Raw genomic sequence first — 16,554 nt, forward strand, 5'->3', positions numbered from 1 at the left:
TCGTACAAAAACAAATTAAATAAGGGCCAAATAAATGTGATAATATGCCATTAACAGAGGAACATGATGTCTGCTGCATACGGTGCCAAAAACAGTGCAAGTTAATGTGGTATCATAAACATATGGGGTTCGTTAAGGATATGAGTAAAGTTTCAGTAGAGCGATTTTTTTCTGAATCTGAATTGGTTTGGATGTAAAATGTGGTGGTCACCTAGATAGTCTTCTATTTGTGAGAAAATGGCTTTTTCAAGAATTTTGGATACAAAGGGCAGGTTGGATATAGGTCGATAATTTTCCCAATTGTCAATACTGCTGGTTTTATTTTTTAGGATAGGTTTTATCACTGCTGTTTCATCCTGTCAGGGACTAGACCTTCCACTAGAGATTGATTGATCATGGATGTGATTGTTGGAGTGATCGTGTTATGCATTAGTTTCAAGGAGCTAGCTGGGATGGAGTCAAGAGGGTGATTTGCGGGTTTTATCTTAGAAATTATTTGCATGATTTGTAATTTAGATATAGTGTCAAAGGTGGTCCATTTAGCTGGTTCATGATTTTCTTCTTGTTCTCTGGCCAGTGGGTATGCTGAAAATAGATTTTTTAGTCTGGTTATTTTTTCAGACAAATGATTGGCATAGTCGTTGCCTTCATTCTTAGAGAAGCAGCGATGCTCGAGATAAAAGTGATGCATTTGAAAGTCTTGCTTGTACACCATCCAATCCTACCTGGCTATATGGACCCCACCACAGCAACTCGACATGGCTGCATTTCTGTTGTGTTCTGCGCCCGCGGACGGCCGCAGGCGCGTCCCCCTACCTGATCGTGGCGGCGACCCGCTGCAGCAAACACCGGGTGAGAAGCCCTGGTCCAGTGCTGTGGTTCCCGCACGTCGGCATGGGCCCCCGGGATTCCCATATGGCTGAGCGCCATCCCTGCTTCCCCGGTGCAGCAGCTACAGCTTCTCCCCCGTGGCTGGAATCCAAGATGGCCGCCGCCATCTTAGGCACGAGGCCGCGCCTCCTCACCAGAATTAAAGGGACCTAAGCCCTTTTAATTACACTCAACTGCCTTCAATGATCCAGAGCAGAGGAAGTATATAAGGAGGCTTCCTCTGCTCATTCCTTGACTTGGCAACTTCCATGGTTAGTCAGGTCTGCTTGCTTCGGTGAGTTCTTGTGCGTTGGATCCTTGTTCCTGGTTTGTCTTGGTGTTCCTGGTTCCTGACTTCGGATCGGCTAGCGGTGATTCCTGGTGTGTGACTTCGGATCGGCTAGCGGTGATTCCTGGTATCGACTTCGGATTGGCAAGCGGTGATCCCTCGGTGTGTGACCTCGGACTGGCAAGTGGTGATCCCTCGGTGTGTGACCTCAGACTGGTAAGCGACGACCCTCTGGCACTTGATCTCGGACTTCTTCTTGACCATCGTCTCCAAGGGCCCGCTTAAGTCCCAGCGGCCTGGGTCCCTACGGGCTCCTCCCGGGGGGACCGCGGGCTTCCAGGGATGAAGCTCCAGTCAGCCCTTGCACCAAACTTCTTGACCTCTCTAAGGTCCACCTAAGTCCCAGCGGTCCGCGTCCCTACGGGCTCCTCCTGGGGGGACCGCGGACTTCCAGTGGTGAAGACACACTTCCTTCCTTTGACGTCACGACTCTTCATCTGCCTCCACAGGCGCCTCTGTCTCCAGTGCTGAGGGTCAGCTGGTCACGTCTTCTGTTCCTGCCTCGCCACTCGACGGGAGAACCTACGGATCTTCCTCCCAAGGTATTCCATCCTCCCATCGGCCCAAGGGTTCACAAGCCTGAACATAACAATTTCAAACCCAAGCCTTTCATCAGGGGATGAAAATTGCTTGATTTGACCCAGTGGAGAGAAGTTATTTTCATCTCCTGATGAAGGGCTTTTCATCCAGTGGACCCAGTGGAGAGAAGTTATTTTCATCTCCTGATGAAGGGCTTGGGTCTGAAATATGGCCAGGTCAGGTTGCTGTGGCGATTGAAAATCTTGCTTGTACGCCATCCAAATACATCACTTTTCTGAAAATTAAATTAATGTTATTGAGATGGCTTAAAAGCAAGAATTTAAAATGCAGTTTTAAGAACTGTTTAAAAAATGCATTTGAAATAGTGACTGCTGGAATATGTGGTGGGCTGGTGGCAGTTAATGATTAGATTAAGGCCACAGTAACCTGAATAGGTACTGAGTTTGGCCACAGATGAAATTACCACCTTCCACCATAAAATATTTTTCAACAGCCAGTGGGTTAAGTTGTGTATAGAAGAGTGTAGTTGGATTTTTGTTGGTATTATATTTGTCTCCTGGTGTGGAGATTGTAAGGATTGATTAGGAATTCCAGCAGAAAGACTGGGGTGGTGTAGGAGTGAGTAGAGTAGGCAGGGACAGCCACTGTGCCCCTCCATCCACCTTACTGTGCCTTCAAAAGCAAAGCAAAGAGCAATAAATCAGATCATGTTTTCTTTGAATTCTAGGTACAAATTAACTATAAATACATTTTTCAAATACAAAGATTTTCCATATTAATTCATAGGATATAATGCAATAAGAGGTCTTATTGCACTAAATGTATTGCTCTTTATTGCATATTCCCTTTAGTATTTTTCTCATGCATGAGATACAGTTTTAACATTAAAAAAAAGTTTGTTCTCTGTGGTGACTCATCATAAAAACCTGTTTTGGTATGCTGTCATCGCTTTAACAATGAGGTTTTATTTAAGTAGATGTATACTGATGCTGACAGTCTTCTTTTATACTTCACCTTCTCCCATTCCTCTGGATCTCTCTTTCCCCCTTTCCATTGTCATTCCTCTTTCATCTTTTCCTTTTTCTTCTCCCACTATCCGTCACCCTCCCCTTTGCTACCTTTCTTTTCCTTTTCCCTCTTCCTTTTAGTGCCTCAAAGATGATTGGTTCTTGTCACCTTATTTAATGCATAATCTATCACTATTTACAAAACATTTTATGTAAGAAAAAAAATGTTATTTATACAGGTATCAGTCCATGAAGAAAGGGCCTATAATTCAAACATGGCTTCTAATTTCAACCAAGTAATTGAAACAGCAGGTAAGAATAAGCAATTTAATTTCATTCAAATAAACACAATTTATGTGCATTGTTACTTTAGCAGAATGTGCTGATCCAACATTTACTATATAAATGAAACCCTTAATTTTCTAGTGATAAACTAAACAATTGATTGTGTATGAATGAACCTGTTTGTAAAAGCTGTTCACTGCACATAAAAAGAAACTGAGTCATCTCAAATTAGTTGCCCCAAAAAATATGAAAAACTTAAAAACCTTCTTGAATCAAGCTCAAAGGATATTATAAATTCTACCAACCTCTGAACTACCAAATTGCAAGGGTTTGTTAGGAATCTGTTCTTATTGGCTCCTAAAGAAGGAGGAGTTAGCAATCTGTTAGGAATCTGTTAGGAAAGCTCTGTGTGTGTGTGTGTGTGTGTGCATGTATGAGAAGGCATGTGTGTGCCTTTTATGAGAGGGCTTTTCCATGTGAGTGCATGTTATGAGAGAGTGCTCATAGTGCTTGTGTATGTTTGCATGTCTGAGAGAGAAAGCATGTCTGCGTGTGGGTGTGTGTTTGCATGTATGAGAGGGCATATGTGTGTATGTATGAAAGAACAAGCATGAGTATACATAAGAGAGAGAGAGAGAATAAAGTTTATGAGCAACAACCCCTCTCCTCTCCCCCTACTAATCCACAACAAACTCAGGACATCTGGAATTCAAAACATCCCAGGTATGGACGGCAGGGGCATTTTTTTTTATCTTTATTAATTTTTATTATTGCTTGCTCTCTGATTGTCTGTTTTTAAAAAGTTTATTGGTATTTGGAAATTTTGTATAACTTAAATTACTGGATGTTGTTCTAATCGTCAGCTGTTATGCAATATTTATTGTTTTTATTAGTAAGGTTTTACTCTATTGATAATTTATATTTCTTGATTTTATTGTTTTTGTTTCATTATAAATGCATAATTTTTTGTCAGTAGGGAGGGTGTGAATGGGAGGGGGGGGGGGGCAGCAGGCTGAAGTTTCACCTATGGCGCCCAATAACCTTGCACTAATCCTGGAAAGGGGCCTACCTATGCAGCTGAATTGAACTTGCTATGAGAACAGGTTTGGAAAGGCAAGTAAATAACAGACATTGGTAACATTTTTATGGCGGCATTATGAAGTTGTATTAATATGTTGAAAGAAATATTTACAAATGAAGATTAGTAAGAGAGGTAGCAAATATGAGATCAGATTCAAGAAAAGATTCAGAGCAAGTTTTGTTTTTAATATGTTTCTTCCTGCCCTAGAGGAGAACTTGGAGACTACCTTAGGGATAGTTAATTATAAAATTAAGAGTGAATCAGAAGTTAATATGATCAAAGTTCAGAGTGACAACAACAGTCAGTGACATGGTCAAAGGGAATTTACTGAATAATTGAAAGTTGTCTGCACCGAAATGGTAATGGATGCTGAAGCTGATGATCAGATAGCCATAAAGAAGAAGACAGACAGAAAAAAAAAAATAGGAAAGCAAGCACAGAATTGTGGGTGATAGCCTACAGAGTAGGTTTCGTAGCATCTTCCAGCTAAAAGAGTAATGGGGCAAGTATTTCAATAAACACAGAGCTGCGAGCTAATCTTCAAAGGGAAGCTCCAGGCAAAATTTAACTTTAAAAATTCAGGCTGCTGGGTGGGATTGGGTTTTTTTTCTTATAATTACATTTGCAGATGAAAATGACCATGTTAAGAATCCACAGATAATTTAAAATGTGATTCCAAAAGTTCTTCCTCTCTCCTACTTAGCCCTGCCCCTTGTGTGCTGCCGGTAAAAGTGAAAGGCTAACGCTGTATGTAAACAGTGTGAGTACTTTTACCTGTAGGGAGGGGCAGGGGCGGTTTAAGGCAATCTGCTGCCTGAGGCAAAGGATGAAATGGTGCCCCCCCATCCTCCTCATGGCCTGGTGCAGGTAAAATCACCGAGGGCCAGGGCAGGGGGAAGGCAATGGAGGGTGAAGTGACTTGCCCAAGGTCACAATGAGTGGCAATAGGATTTGAACCCTGGCTTCCCTTTTTTGCAGCCCAGTGCTCTAACCGCTCAGTTTTTGGGCCGGTTATTTTTTTGTTCTCAGTCTCTGGCGTCCGTACTAGAGGGCGCAGGAGAAATGTTTAATGGGGCAGGACAGCCTTTGACCACCCCACCCCCTGGGTCTAGAAATAGGACTTCTCCATTCCCTATTGCCTGCCTCCCACCCTTCTTCAGGATCTGCCCCCCTGGGGGTGTGAGAGGTTGGTGATTGGTGGAAGTCTGCGTGTGTGTGAGAAATCCTCTCTCTTAGGGTGGATACAAGGGTATTAGATGCCCTAGACAAACCTTCCAGCCTTTCATTCCCCCTTCCTTCCCCTCCCCACATAATTAAAACATGCATTCCTTTCCATTTTAAAATGTATTAATTCCCCAACTTAAAAGGAAGATTGCATATGGAAAACAGACATTCAAAGTACAATCTTCTGAAGTAATAATATCACTTACAACATATATATTATATAGGCAAAAAAACACACTTTCAATAATAATAGTTTAATAGACTTAATAAACTACCTTTCTCATAGTAATCAAGACAATTTACTGGATCCCATATGGTATTAGGCCTATGGTAAAGTGCACTGGGTGTGGACTTGGCCCACAGAAAGCCAGGAATAAACTGAACTACAATTCCAATATAGTAAGCCTTCCATATCATAATTGCCAGCACTCAACCTATGAAAAACGCCATATTGCAAATATTACATCAGGCCCTAAACACCAATACACCTCCTATTAGGAAACAGATTAAAGCCAGATTGTGTGTAATCCCTACACAGAAACGACATGCTAGCAGAATACCTAAAGCCCCAGTCACACAAGCAAGAACACAAATAAACTCTCACCAAATACAGAATAAAGAGATCAAAAATATAAATTGAAATGTGCAGACAAAAACAGAACTGGAAATCACAAGAAGCCAAATTCTGTAAGCAATGCAAATACAATCAAGAAATATAAAATCAATAAAAAAAATGTCAAATCTGCTGATAAAATTCAGCCAATTAAAAACACATATAAAAATGTTTAAAATATTACCAAACACTAATAAAATATTTCAAAACAGCAGATACGTCACATCCAATAATTAAAACTATCAAAGATTAAAACAAAATCTCCCATTCTCCATACCTGGGAACTTTAGATTTCCAGTCCTCCTGAGATTGTCATAGACTGGAGGAGGGTGTACAAACTTCAACCTCTCCCACACACATATATACAGGTACTCTCACACATGTGCACGGGCACTCTCCCTCATAGATACACACACAAACACCCTCTCATATATACACATCTACACCCCCCCCCCTCTCATATATATACACACACACACACACCACTACCCTCTCATACACATACACACTCGCCCCCTCACCCACCCACCCATACATACACACACCCTTACACACCCACCCTCTCACCCCCCTCCAACACACATATAAGCAGTCACCCATCTACCCAGGCAGGCAGGCAGTCACCTACCCACACCCCTGCCCGATCCACTCAGTGGCACTTCCCTTTAAACATTTTGCCCCAGGCTCACTAACCCAGGTGGGAAGCTTTTCCATGACCACTGCACTGTGATAGCTCAGCCAGAAACTGCAGGACGTCTGCATCCCCTCCTGCCCCGAGATCCCTCAGGACATGTTGGAATCTGCTTCAGAAAAAAAGGAGATCAGTGTTTCTTGCACTTTGGCAACCTGCAGGAAAAGAGAGAGCCTCGACAGGCAAACCCCCCCGCCGGGAAATCTGAGAAGCAACTTACCCCTCGGCAGCAGGATAAACGCGACTCCTGCTGCCCAGGGTCAGGGATGTGTGTTCCCTCTGAGGAGTTCGAGTAGCGCCTTGCAAAGGGTGGAGAGCGCAAGAATACACAATGGCGGTTACCAACAGCAAACCTCCTCCGTAGCTTAAAATACAGCTTTCCGATATGGTCTGCAAATAGTGCTCATGTTTCTTGTTTTATCTTTTCTCTCTTCCTGATTGAATTTAACACTTTTAAAATCTGTCATGCTGTTTCCAAATGTGGCTTTCCATGCTTTAGGCACAGATGTATTCTCTCTCTCTCGTTGTTTCCACCCTCACTTTGTAACCGTCTCTTTTTAGTCAGTAAGGAGGTCCAGACAACTGATCCGTAAAGATAGACTTTTATTGCCAGCAAGATGCAGCTAAGACAAAGGCTCAGTACAACTGCATGCCCCTCCCCTCCAGGAGCAGACTCTTATGCACTTTACAGTTCTTATCTTTTACACATGCGTTCTAAGCATTGCTGAGCAAGCATATTCCGGCTGAAGGGGCTACTGACCCCCTCCCTAGACACCCTGGAACTTTCGTGAAACTTCTCCCATGTTCTGCAGGAGAGGCTGCTGGGACTTGCAGTTCTGGAAAGGAATTCGCGAGTCTGCAGTAATACAGCCCATCACATAATACATCCATTGTTCTAATCTAGGTTACAGCAGTGAAAGCTTATCAGAGAATAAGAACAGCGAAGCCAAAAAAATGAAAGTGTGCAATGTGCTGACAGAGAGTTTCTCAATGTCCTAATTACAGCTGTATTGCAGACTGTAAGTAAACCCCGTCATGAAGCAGGGAATTCTGGTACATGAAGTCCTTTGTCAGGTTGAAGCGTTCAGACCCCTTCATTCCCCCCTTTGATACTTATCATTATTTATGAAAAGTATCACACCATCACAACGCAACTGTGGAGCTGAAAGAAACAGAAACAAGAAAAATTAGCAATTTGAGTTCTCAGGGGGCCCTAATTTCCCAAACAGTCCGATGGTTTCTTCACGGGTTTGAGAAGGATGGGCCCTAATGGCTCCACCCCCCTTTGTAGCCCGAACTTGTCATGTATGGGAAGATGGCCCAGGATAAAACATGAGGATGGTTAAACAGGTTCTATAGGCTCAGAGGAATACATGTACAGTGACAGGAGCTGCGTGGCTGTTTTGCGTTCAGCAATGTGCTTCATCACCTGACGAAGGCGGTTTGAGCAAGAAAGGAATAATTCAGGGTCCTAAAAGACAAAACAGAATTAAACTGGCTGGGATAACAAACAAGCTCTTAAATCCACCGATCATGGAAACCAACCACGGAATCCATTGGTCCAGTCCCAAGCACTATTCCACTGCTGGACAGGGACGTGTTCCATCTTGACCATGCGATCAGTGATGTCTTGGATAACCTTGTTTTGGTCATCTACCTGTAAACAACAATTGGAGAGGTTAAATGTTCCACAAACCCTCCTTCTGGGCCAGAGGATAATCTAAACCAATCTATTCTGGTACACTGCAGTCATAATTTTGGTATTTTGTTTTGCCCAGAGTTTAGAGCGAAAGCCAGTCGTTGGTGATGAGCTCCAGGACTGCCTGAAGCCTGATGATTCGATGCAATTAATACTGCTTGGAAGGGTTCCCGAGTTGCCCCTTTTTGCTGCTTCATCTGCTCTCTGATTTCCTTGACAATAGGGTTTTGATTTCCTGGTGTGTGCTTTGCAATGCATTACAGCCACCTTGCGAGGTAGCCAAAACTGCGTCTAGTAATTCACGTACTTCTGATGCATTGTTCAATTGTTTTCCCTCTATAATGCTTCATGCACTGAATTGTAAGAAAGGCATATTTAGAGTCTGTATAGATATTTACAGTTTTCCTTCTGCAACTGCAGAGCTCGAGTAAGGGCAATTAGTTCAGCTTTTTGTGCAGACGTTCCTGGGGGAAGAGGTTGAGCCTCAACGATTTCATCTTCGGATACAACAGCATATCCAGCAGAACGTATCTCATGAATGATTTGGCTGCTCCCATCAGTTAATAAAGTCCAAGCTCCTTGCCAGGGTTGATCCCTCAGGTCTGGTCTACTGGAATGTATTGTAGTCATGACTTCTTCACAATCATGGGCAAACTGGTTCAGGTGCCGGCATAAGAGTGGCCGGGGTTCAAGTTTTTGCTGTCTTGTATTTGAATTTCAGGTGTTTCACACAGTAAGGCTTAATACTTGACGAGACATGAATTAGTCATCCATTTTGGTCCATGGGTTCTCTAGCAGTCCTTGAATGGTGTGGGGAGTTGTTACGTTCAGAGTTTGACCAAAAGTTAATTTGACTGCTTCTGGAATTAGTAAGCATGCAGCCGCAATGCCTTTGAAGGCAACCAGGCCATCCTTTTGCAACATTGTCCATTCCTTTTGAGAGATATGCAACAGGTCGCTCCCATGAGCCTAGAGTTTGAGTCAATACCCCAATGGCCATTCCTTTCTTTTCATCGACGAATAGATGGAATGGTTTCATTACATCTGGCAATCCTAAAACAGGTGGTTCAATTAAGGCCTTCTTTTAATTGACGTAAGCTTGCTAGCTCGTGTCCTTCCCATTGAAAAGTTTGAGACTCTGATTCCTTACCCCCCGCAACTTGTCGTACAGGGGTGGGCCATAACTGCATAGTTAGCAATCCACAGTCTACAGTATCCTGCAGCTCCAAGGAACTCTCGGAGTTCCTCTTACAAGTGGGTACAGGTTGACCTCGTATTGAACTGGTGCGAGAAATTCCCAGACAACGGGTTCCTCCACGTATTTGGAAGCCTAAATATTCTACTTCCAACTCACAGATTTGCGCTTCTTTTTACTTGCACGATATCCTTTTGAGTACAACGTCTTTAGCAGCTGAAGAGTGGATACTTCACATTCGAGGTACGTCTCTCGAAACACCAGAAGATCATCCACGTATTGTATTACTGGCCCATACATGACTTGGTACATCTTCAAGTCTTTTGCCAGTTGCTCACCGAACAGCGTAGGTGAGTGCCTAAACCCTTGAGGCAAACGAGTCCATGTGTACTGCTGCTTTATTCCAGTAGGTGCATTTTCCCATGTGAAAGCAAAAATCTTCTGACATTCCTCCGCCACCGGGACGGAGAAGAAGGCATCTTTGAGATCAATGACACTGTACCACTTTGATGCAGGAGAGACTTGAGCCAAGATTGAATATGAATTTGGCACGAGGGCTACTAGATCTTCTACTTGACTATTCACTTTCCGTAGGTCTTGTACTGGTCGATAATCATCAGATCCAGGTTTCTTTACGGGCAACAAAGGGGTGTTCCAAGCAGATCGGATTCGTCGGAGAATGCCCAAGTCGTACAGTCTCTGCAGATGTATCTGGATTCCTTGCCTGGCCATATATGGAATGGGGTATTGAGGTTGATTAATCACCTGTGCATTCTGTTTCATCTCTATCCATATAGGGGTAGCGTCGATAGCTATTCCTCCCGGGTTCTGTTTCGAACCATACTTGGGGTACACTATCCATCAGTTGTCTTCGTTTTTTGTTGAGGGGGGTGTTGTTTTCATATCGATGTTCGATGGTTCGTTCGACTATGGGAAGATGTAGTCTCCATTCTTCTTGGAGGGGACAGATGAGTTATCACTGGATGGTCCCCGAAGGAGGCTTTAACTTCCCCTGTTGGTTGAAATCTCAATGTGGTCTGAGGCTTACACAGCAGGTTCCATCCGATAAGGGATACCATGGTCCCGCCTACTTGTATACTTCATTCTTTCTGCAATGGGGCAGTGAGTACCTGACCTGAGGCACCCACTATAGAAACAGTCTCTTTCGTCGGGGGGGCCGATTGGTGCAGTCATGACAGATCGTTGGCCTCTGAGTCCAACAGGCCCCTGATTTTGTTGTGTTACCTCGTGGATCTCCACCAGAGGGTCAGTGGGGATTCTTCCCTCCCGGTCTCCTTCAGGCTGTATGCTCCTTGTCCGCCTCCCCCGCCATCTGCCAGTGGGGGTTGTCCGATCTCCTTCCTCCTCGGCCCCTTTGTGTCGGTGCAGGTCCATTTTTGTCGTTAGTATTCACTGCAGGGCTCCCGTATTTCCTTTGCCATTCTTCACAGTCTCTCTTCCAATGGCCTTCATTTTTGCAGTACGCACACTGATTCTTTCCCAAAGGGGGGGTCTTGTTCCCCCTCCTCTTCGCGGTCTGCCATTGTCTTGGCTCCTTCCCGTCCGCGTGTCCTCGAGAGCGGCGGCTAACAGTCACTTTCTCCTTCATGTCTCTACTTGCTTCTCTCTTTTCTCTTCCACTTCTCTATTTCCACATACCTGGTCTGCTATAGCTTTTAACTGGCTGAGGCTCATGCCCTCAAAGCCTTCGGCCTTCTGCAGCTTCTTTCGGATGTCGGGTCTCTATTATTAAGTTCCTGGTTGCAGGGATGGGCCCTTTTCGTCTCTTCCTGATCCCTGTTCCCATACATCTCAAAATACGATGAAAAGATCACAGTCCATCTGGAAATTGAAATAGGTGACCTGCGCCTGGAGGCAAATCAGTTCTGACGAGGCTGAGAAAGCTGCAAAACATTGCTTCCTTCATACTTGTAAGTTTGGCATTGGGTTAATTCAATAAAGTCAACCTGGATCTGCAGGCAAGGATCCAGGGGGGGCGCTTTAGGTGTGCAGGAGTGATGATCAACCCTTGGAAGCCTTGTATCAATTACATTGCAAACACTAAGAACATATGGTAATAGCCAGAGCCCAGCCCCCACCAGTGGTCAAAGAAACATAATTGCAATATATATATATATATATATATGTGTGTGTGGGGGGGCTACTACTTTATCATTTGGGCCGACTCATATTTGCTCTTGTTCCTAATCTTGCATAGTGGCCCCTTCTCTTGCCCACAACTTCCAATAATCCTTATCTTGCGCCTGCCACTGAATCAAAATTTTTAATATTAAGTCTTTGTTTCTCCGTTTTTGTTTTTTTTTACAAACGGCATCCTGTAATTCCCACAGTCAGCGCTGCACATGCTGGCTGTCTTATCTTGCCAGTTCCTTAAAACAGGGAGTAGCTCTGCATATTTAACTACTGCTAGCCAAAGAAGCAACAAGAAAAAACTTTAACAAAGAACCCATTCTTAATCATTCTCTAATTTCCCAGAGACAGCTTCAAAATAAACTGCGTCAGCAAAAGAGAGTTCATACTTTATCATGCGTTCCAATGTAACTTTTAAATAACAGATAATATATAGGAGACAAGTAAGAACAATAATTAACATGGTATTAGAGAATAGAAAGATAAGCATAGGGAGGACACTGGGATAGAAGATATGAGAAAACTGAAAGCTTCTGATTAACAACGCCAGCATTGAAACGCACAGCCATATTGAATGCACTAGCACTGGCTCAACGTCTTTTTTTTTTTTTTTCCTCTGGCTCGATTCCCTCCTCTCTCCTGTAATTATCTCTGCCGTTAACCCTTAACTGCCATCAAGTTCTAAACTTCAACACCAGTAAATGCATTCTCCAGTAATCAAATCAGTATTTTAACTTAACACTGTACATTAATTTGTTGTATAGTAGTCTTGTGCAGCATCTGTAAACCAAAATCTCTTCTTATTAGGGTTTAAAACAATTAAAACAATTAAAACAATTAAAAAAATCCCTGGTACATGTGCTTGCAATTCACAGATAGCAGTTACATACATTACAATCCTTAATTAATAATGGGGACTTCCAGTTCCCCATTTTGTGCGCCTGAGCCACCATTACGAGGGCGGCTCCCTCCACTAACTTCTTTGCCCACGACGGAGGATTTTCAATAACTGCAATCCAAGCAGTTATGTACGGTATATCCTCAGGGCAACCCGGATTCCCTTCTTCACTAACTATTTTCTGGACCCTCGTGGCCGTTTGGAAATCGAAAGTTCCTACCGGAGGCCAATTTACACACAAACTGGGCCACCTATGGGTACATCGTTGAATCATTCCGGGTTTAGTACATTTATGTCTATCGAACACTTCCCTATAGTGTTCCGTCATGACTTTTAATGGAGTCGAACCGCCCCCTCCCATCAGGATAGAATTCACAGACAAAGGAGGGAAGGGAAGACGGATAGGTAAGGGGTCCGTACCCATCAGACACAAAAGGGTCACAATCGCCCCGACTAGGACGCGGTCAGCCCGGCCTAGAACTGCGAGGCCATTCACTCTCTTTCACACAACAAGAAACCTATTCCCACTATCGTATGCGTTACTTCTTTTTCCTCTTTTTATGCGCGTGGCTTTCGGAATGCAATTCCTACCAAACCACCGCTTGGGGTGTGATCAAAGCCCCCTCGGTCCCCTCACGGATGGACCGGTTATTTGCTTACTCTTTTAGCTATTCTTCACTTTTCCCATCATTCCCATAATACTCGCCTGCAGGGTTCTTCCGAACGTCATGAAAGCCTTCTTCCCGGATCACCAGCCCAAAGGTCTCAGAGGATCTCAGTGGAATGACCCCCTCAGATACCTGATCACTGAACTCAGCGGTGGCCACTCACCAGGCAAGTCTGGGGGATCACTCCGCCACAAAATCCCCTGGACCAACTGGGGGGCTAAAATAGCGTCCCCGGTACCTCCTGGCTGGCTCGCCAAATGTAACCGTCTCTTTTTAGTCAGTAAGGAGGTCCAGACAACTGATCCGTAAAGATAGACTTTTATTGCCAGCAAGATGCAGCTAAGACAAAGGCTCAGTACAACTGCATGCCCCTCCCCTCCAGGAGCAGACTCTTATGCACTTTACAGTTCTTATCTTTTACACATGCGTTCTAAGCATTGCTGAGCAAGCATATTCTGGCTGAAGGGGCTACTGACCCCCTCCCTAGACACCCTGGAACTTTCGTGAAACTTCTCCCATGTTCTGCAGGAGAGGCTGCTGGGACTTGCAGTTCTGGAAAGGAATTCGCGAGTCTGCAGTAATACAGCCCATCACATAATACATCCATTGTTCTAATCTAGGTTACAGCAGTGAAAGCTTATCAGAGAATAAGAACAGCGAAGCCAAAAAATGAAAATGTGCAATGTGCTGACAGAGAGTTTCTCAATGTCCTAATTACAGCTGTATTGCAGACTGTAAGTAAACCCGTCATGAAGCAGGGAATTCTGGTACATGAAGTCCTTTGTCAGGTTGAAGCGTTCAGACCCCTTCAACTTCACATCCTATATCAGCGCATGATAAGCAGAGAATGGCCCAGGCTACAGAACATATTTTTAAGATTACTTTTTTCCAACCCATCTTGCAGCAGGAATGAAAATACTCATATCAGCCTCTAAGAAACACGTTTTAGCATGCCAATAACCTTAAACTCCTGTGAAATTTCTAAAATGACCCAGGAACTATGGGTAAACCCCCCTAGTTCTCCCTTCCACTTTAAGCAGGGGCCCGGCGGCAGCAGGAGATGATGTCAGGATAAATGCGACTCCTGCTGCCCAAGCTTAGGGATCGGCAGGGGTTTGGTTTGGTTTATCTGGAGGCAGGGTGAGGCGGCGGCGGCAGAGGTGTTTTGAGGGGGCACTTTTTGCCGCTTCAAAATTCTGCCGCCTTGGGGAGGCTCGGGAGGGGGGGCTGGGATTGAACAGGGGGGGAAGCCATTGGGGGGGGGGGGGGAGTGAACAGGGAAGGCAGCCATGCCGGGGGAGGGAGGGATTTACTGGCAGCTGACAGCCTGGGAGCAGGAGATCGCTCCCGGGTCCTCTGCTGGACCACCATGGACTAGCGATGAGTTTTGGGAGGGTTGGGGATATCCCCAAATACCGTAATACACATGTATAAGTCGAGCCAGCTTATTTGTGCCTTTTTTCTGGCATCAATTTCCGACGTGTACATGAGTATATATGGTACCTTTTGTAAAAAGATTTTTAAATTTTCCTTCCCAGGAGCAGTTTAAAGGGACAGGAATTAAACTAAAAGGCGAGATTTAGAGACTCTAGTATAGTAAGAGAATGTTGTGATTGGTATGGGCTCATTTACCATGTTAGCACTGATGTTTTTACTGTGTGGCAAAGTGGTAGCTAAAGTGAAAGGGATGATGGGTTGCATAGAAAGAGGTATAACCAGCAGGAAAAAGGAGATAATAATGCCCCTGTACAGATCCTTGGTGAGGCCTCGTGTGGAGTACTATGTTCAGTTCTGGAGAACATTTCTCTTAAGGGATAGAGACAGAACAGAGGCAGTCCAGAGAAGGGTGACCAAAATAGTGTGGGGTCTGTATTGGAAGACTTATGAAAGGAATCTGGAGCAACCAAATATGTACACCTTAGACAAGAGGAGAGTCAGGGAAGATATGATACATCATTTTCAAACACCTGAAAGGGAATATTGATGCACAAAATTTAAATGTTTCCAGTGGAGAAGAAATTGTAAAACTAAGGGTCATGATATGAAACTCCAAGAGGGAAGAATCTGGAACACTGTCAGGAAATATTTCTTCTTGGAAAGGGTGGTGGATGCACTGAATGCCCTCCCTGAAGAGCTGGTGAAGACAAAAACACTACTGGAATTCAAAAGGGCAGGGAACAAACCAGAGGATTCCTAGGGGCTAAAGAATGGAAAAGAAGAAATGGAATAACCTCCATTATATCTCAAGTTAACATTTTACATTTCTGCATGAGAGTGCCTGCACGGATCAGTGGTTACTACCTAAAAAGAAGGCATGGTGGTACTGGTAACCTGCATGGAGCAGCAGGACTACCTTATCAGAAGACATGCGGTAACCTGCATTTGTTACCCTATGCATCTTGCTGGGAAGACTAGATGGACCATTTTGGTTTTTATCTGCTGTCATTAACTAACTACGGGGTGAATTTTCAAAAATTTACATGCATAAAAATAGGCATATACACACATATGTAGCCTCTATTCATGTATTCTATATTTTATAAATGTCACAAATACATGCAATTTTTCACTTCATGTGCACCATAAGTAAATATGGCAGGATATAGTCATATTTTATAGATAGGATATTGTCTAAGACATTATAAATAATAAGTGAAAGAAGATAGGAAGAGGTATGTGGTGGGAGGAGTGTTGGATGTTGGAGGAGGAGTTAGTGATGTTTCAGATTATGAATATTTGTTGTGAAAAGAGAGGCAAATTCCTAATACTAATAGCTGGTCAGTGTAGGTAGGGTAGGAAAAATCTACCTTGTTAAAATTAATACAATTTCTATCACGGTGTGGGAGCCCTTCTGGGATAATTGACACAGCCTCGCAGGCAAACTTGCTAGGCCCACACAGACCGCTGGTGATCTCACTCAGACAGGGACACGGTCGAGCTTCATTTAGACCAACCCTGTTCCCCGCAGATTGAGCCCTTAGATTTGGGTGCTGGCATGTTTTGAGCAAAAGTCCTGAAGAGCAGACAAGCAAAGTCAGGGCGCAAACCAAGGTCAGGGCTAGTGGAGATCAGGCAGCATCAGGGCAGATAGAGATCAGGCAGTTTCAAGGTCCAGGCAGTGGTCAAGGCTAGCAGAGATCAAGCAGTGTCAAGGTCCAGGCAATGGTCACAGGAAACAGAGATCAGGAGGCATCAAGGTACAAGCAATGGTCAAGTGTACAAGAGATCAGACCAAGAAAGCAGACTGGGACAAGGACAGGAAAAAGACAAGGCAAGACGAGGG

General features: G+C 44.0%; 1 protein-coding gene across 3 annotated transcripts in view; it reads left to right on the forward strand.

Moving 5' to 3' along the window:
• The window catches only part of XIRP2 (xin actin binding repeat containing 2), a 356,476-nt gene that overhangs the window by 302,602 nt on the left and 37,320 nt on the right, over nt 1-16,554 (forward strand). For all 3 annotated transcript variants that reach the window (XM_029605670.1, XM_029605671.1, XM_029605672.1), the window contains one exon: nt 3,006-3,078. In XM_029605670.1, coding sequence (XP_029461530.1) covers nt 3,006-3,078 — 73 coding nt within the window. The remainder of the gene's footprint in view (nt 1-3,005; nt 3,079-16,554) is intronic.

Source organism: Rhinatrema bivittatum, chromosome 6 (assembly GCF_901001135.1).
Source record: "Rhinatrema bivittatum chromosome 6, aRhiBiv1.1, whole genome shotgun sequence".
Classification (NCBI taxonomy): domain Eukaryota; kingdom Metazoa; phylum Chordata; class Amphibia; order Gymnophiona; family Rhinatrematidae; genus Rhinatrema; species Rhinatrema bivittatum.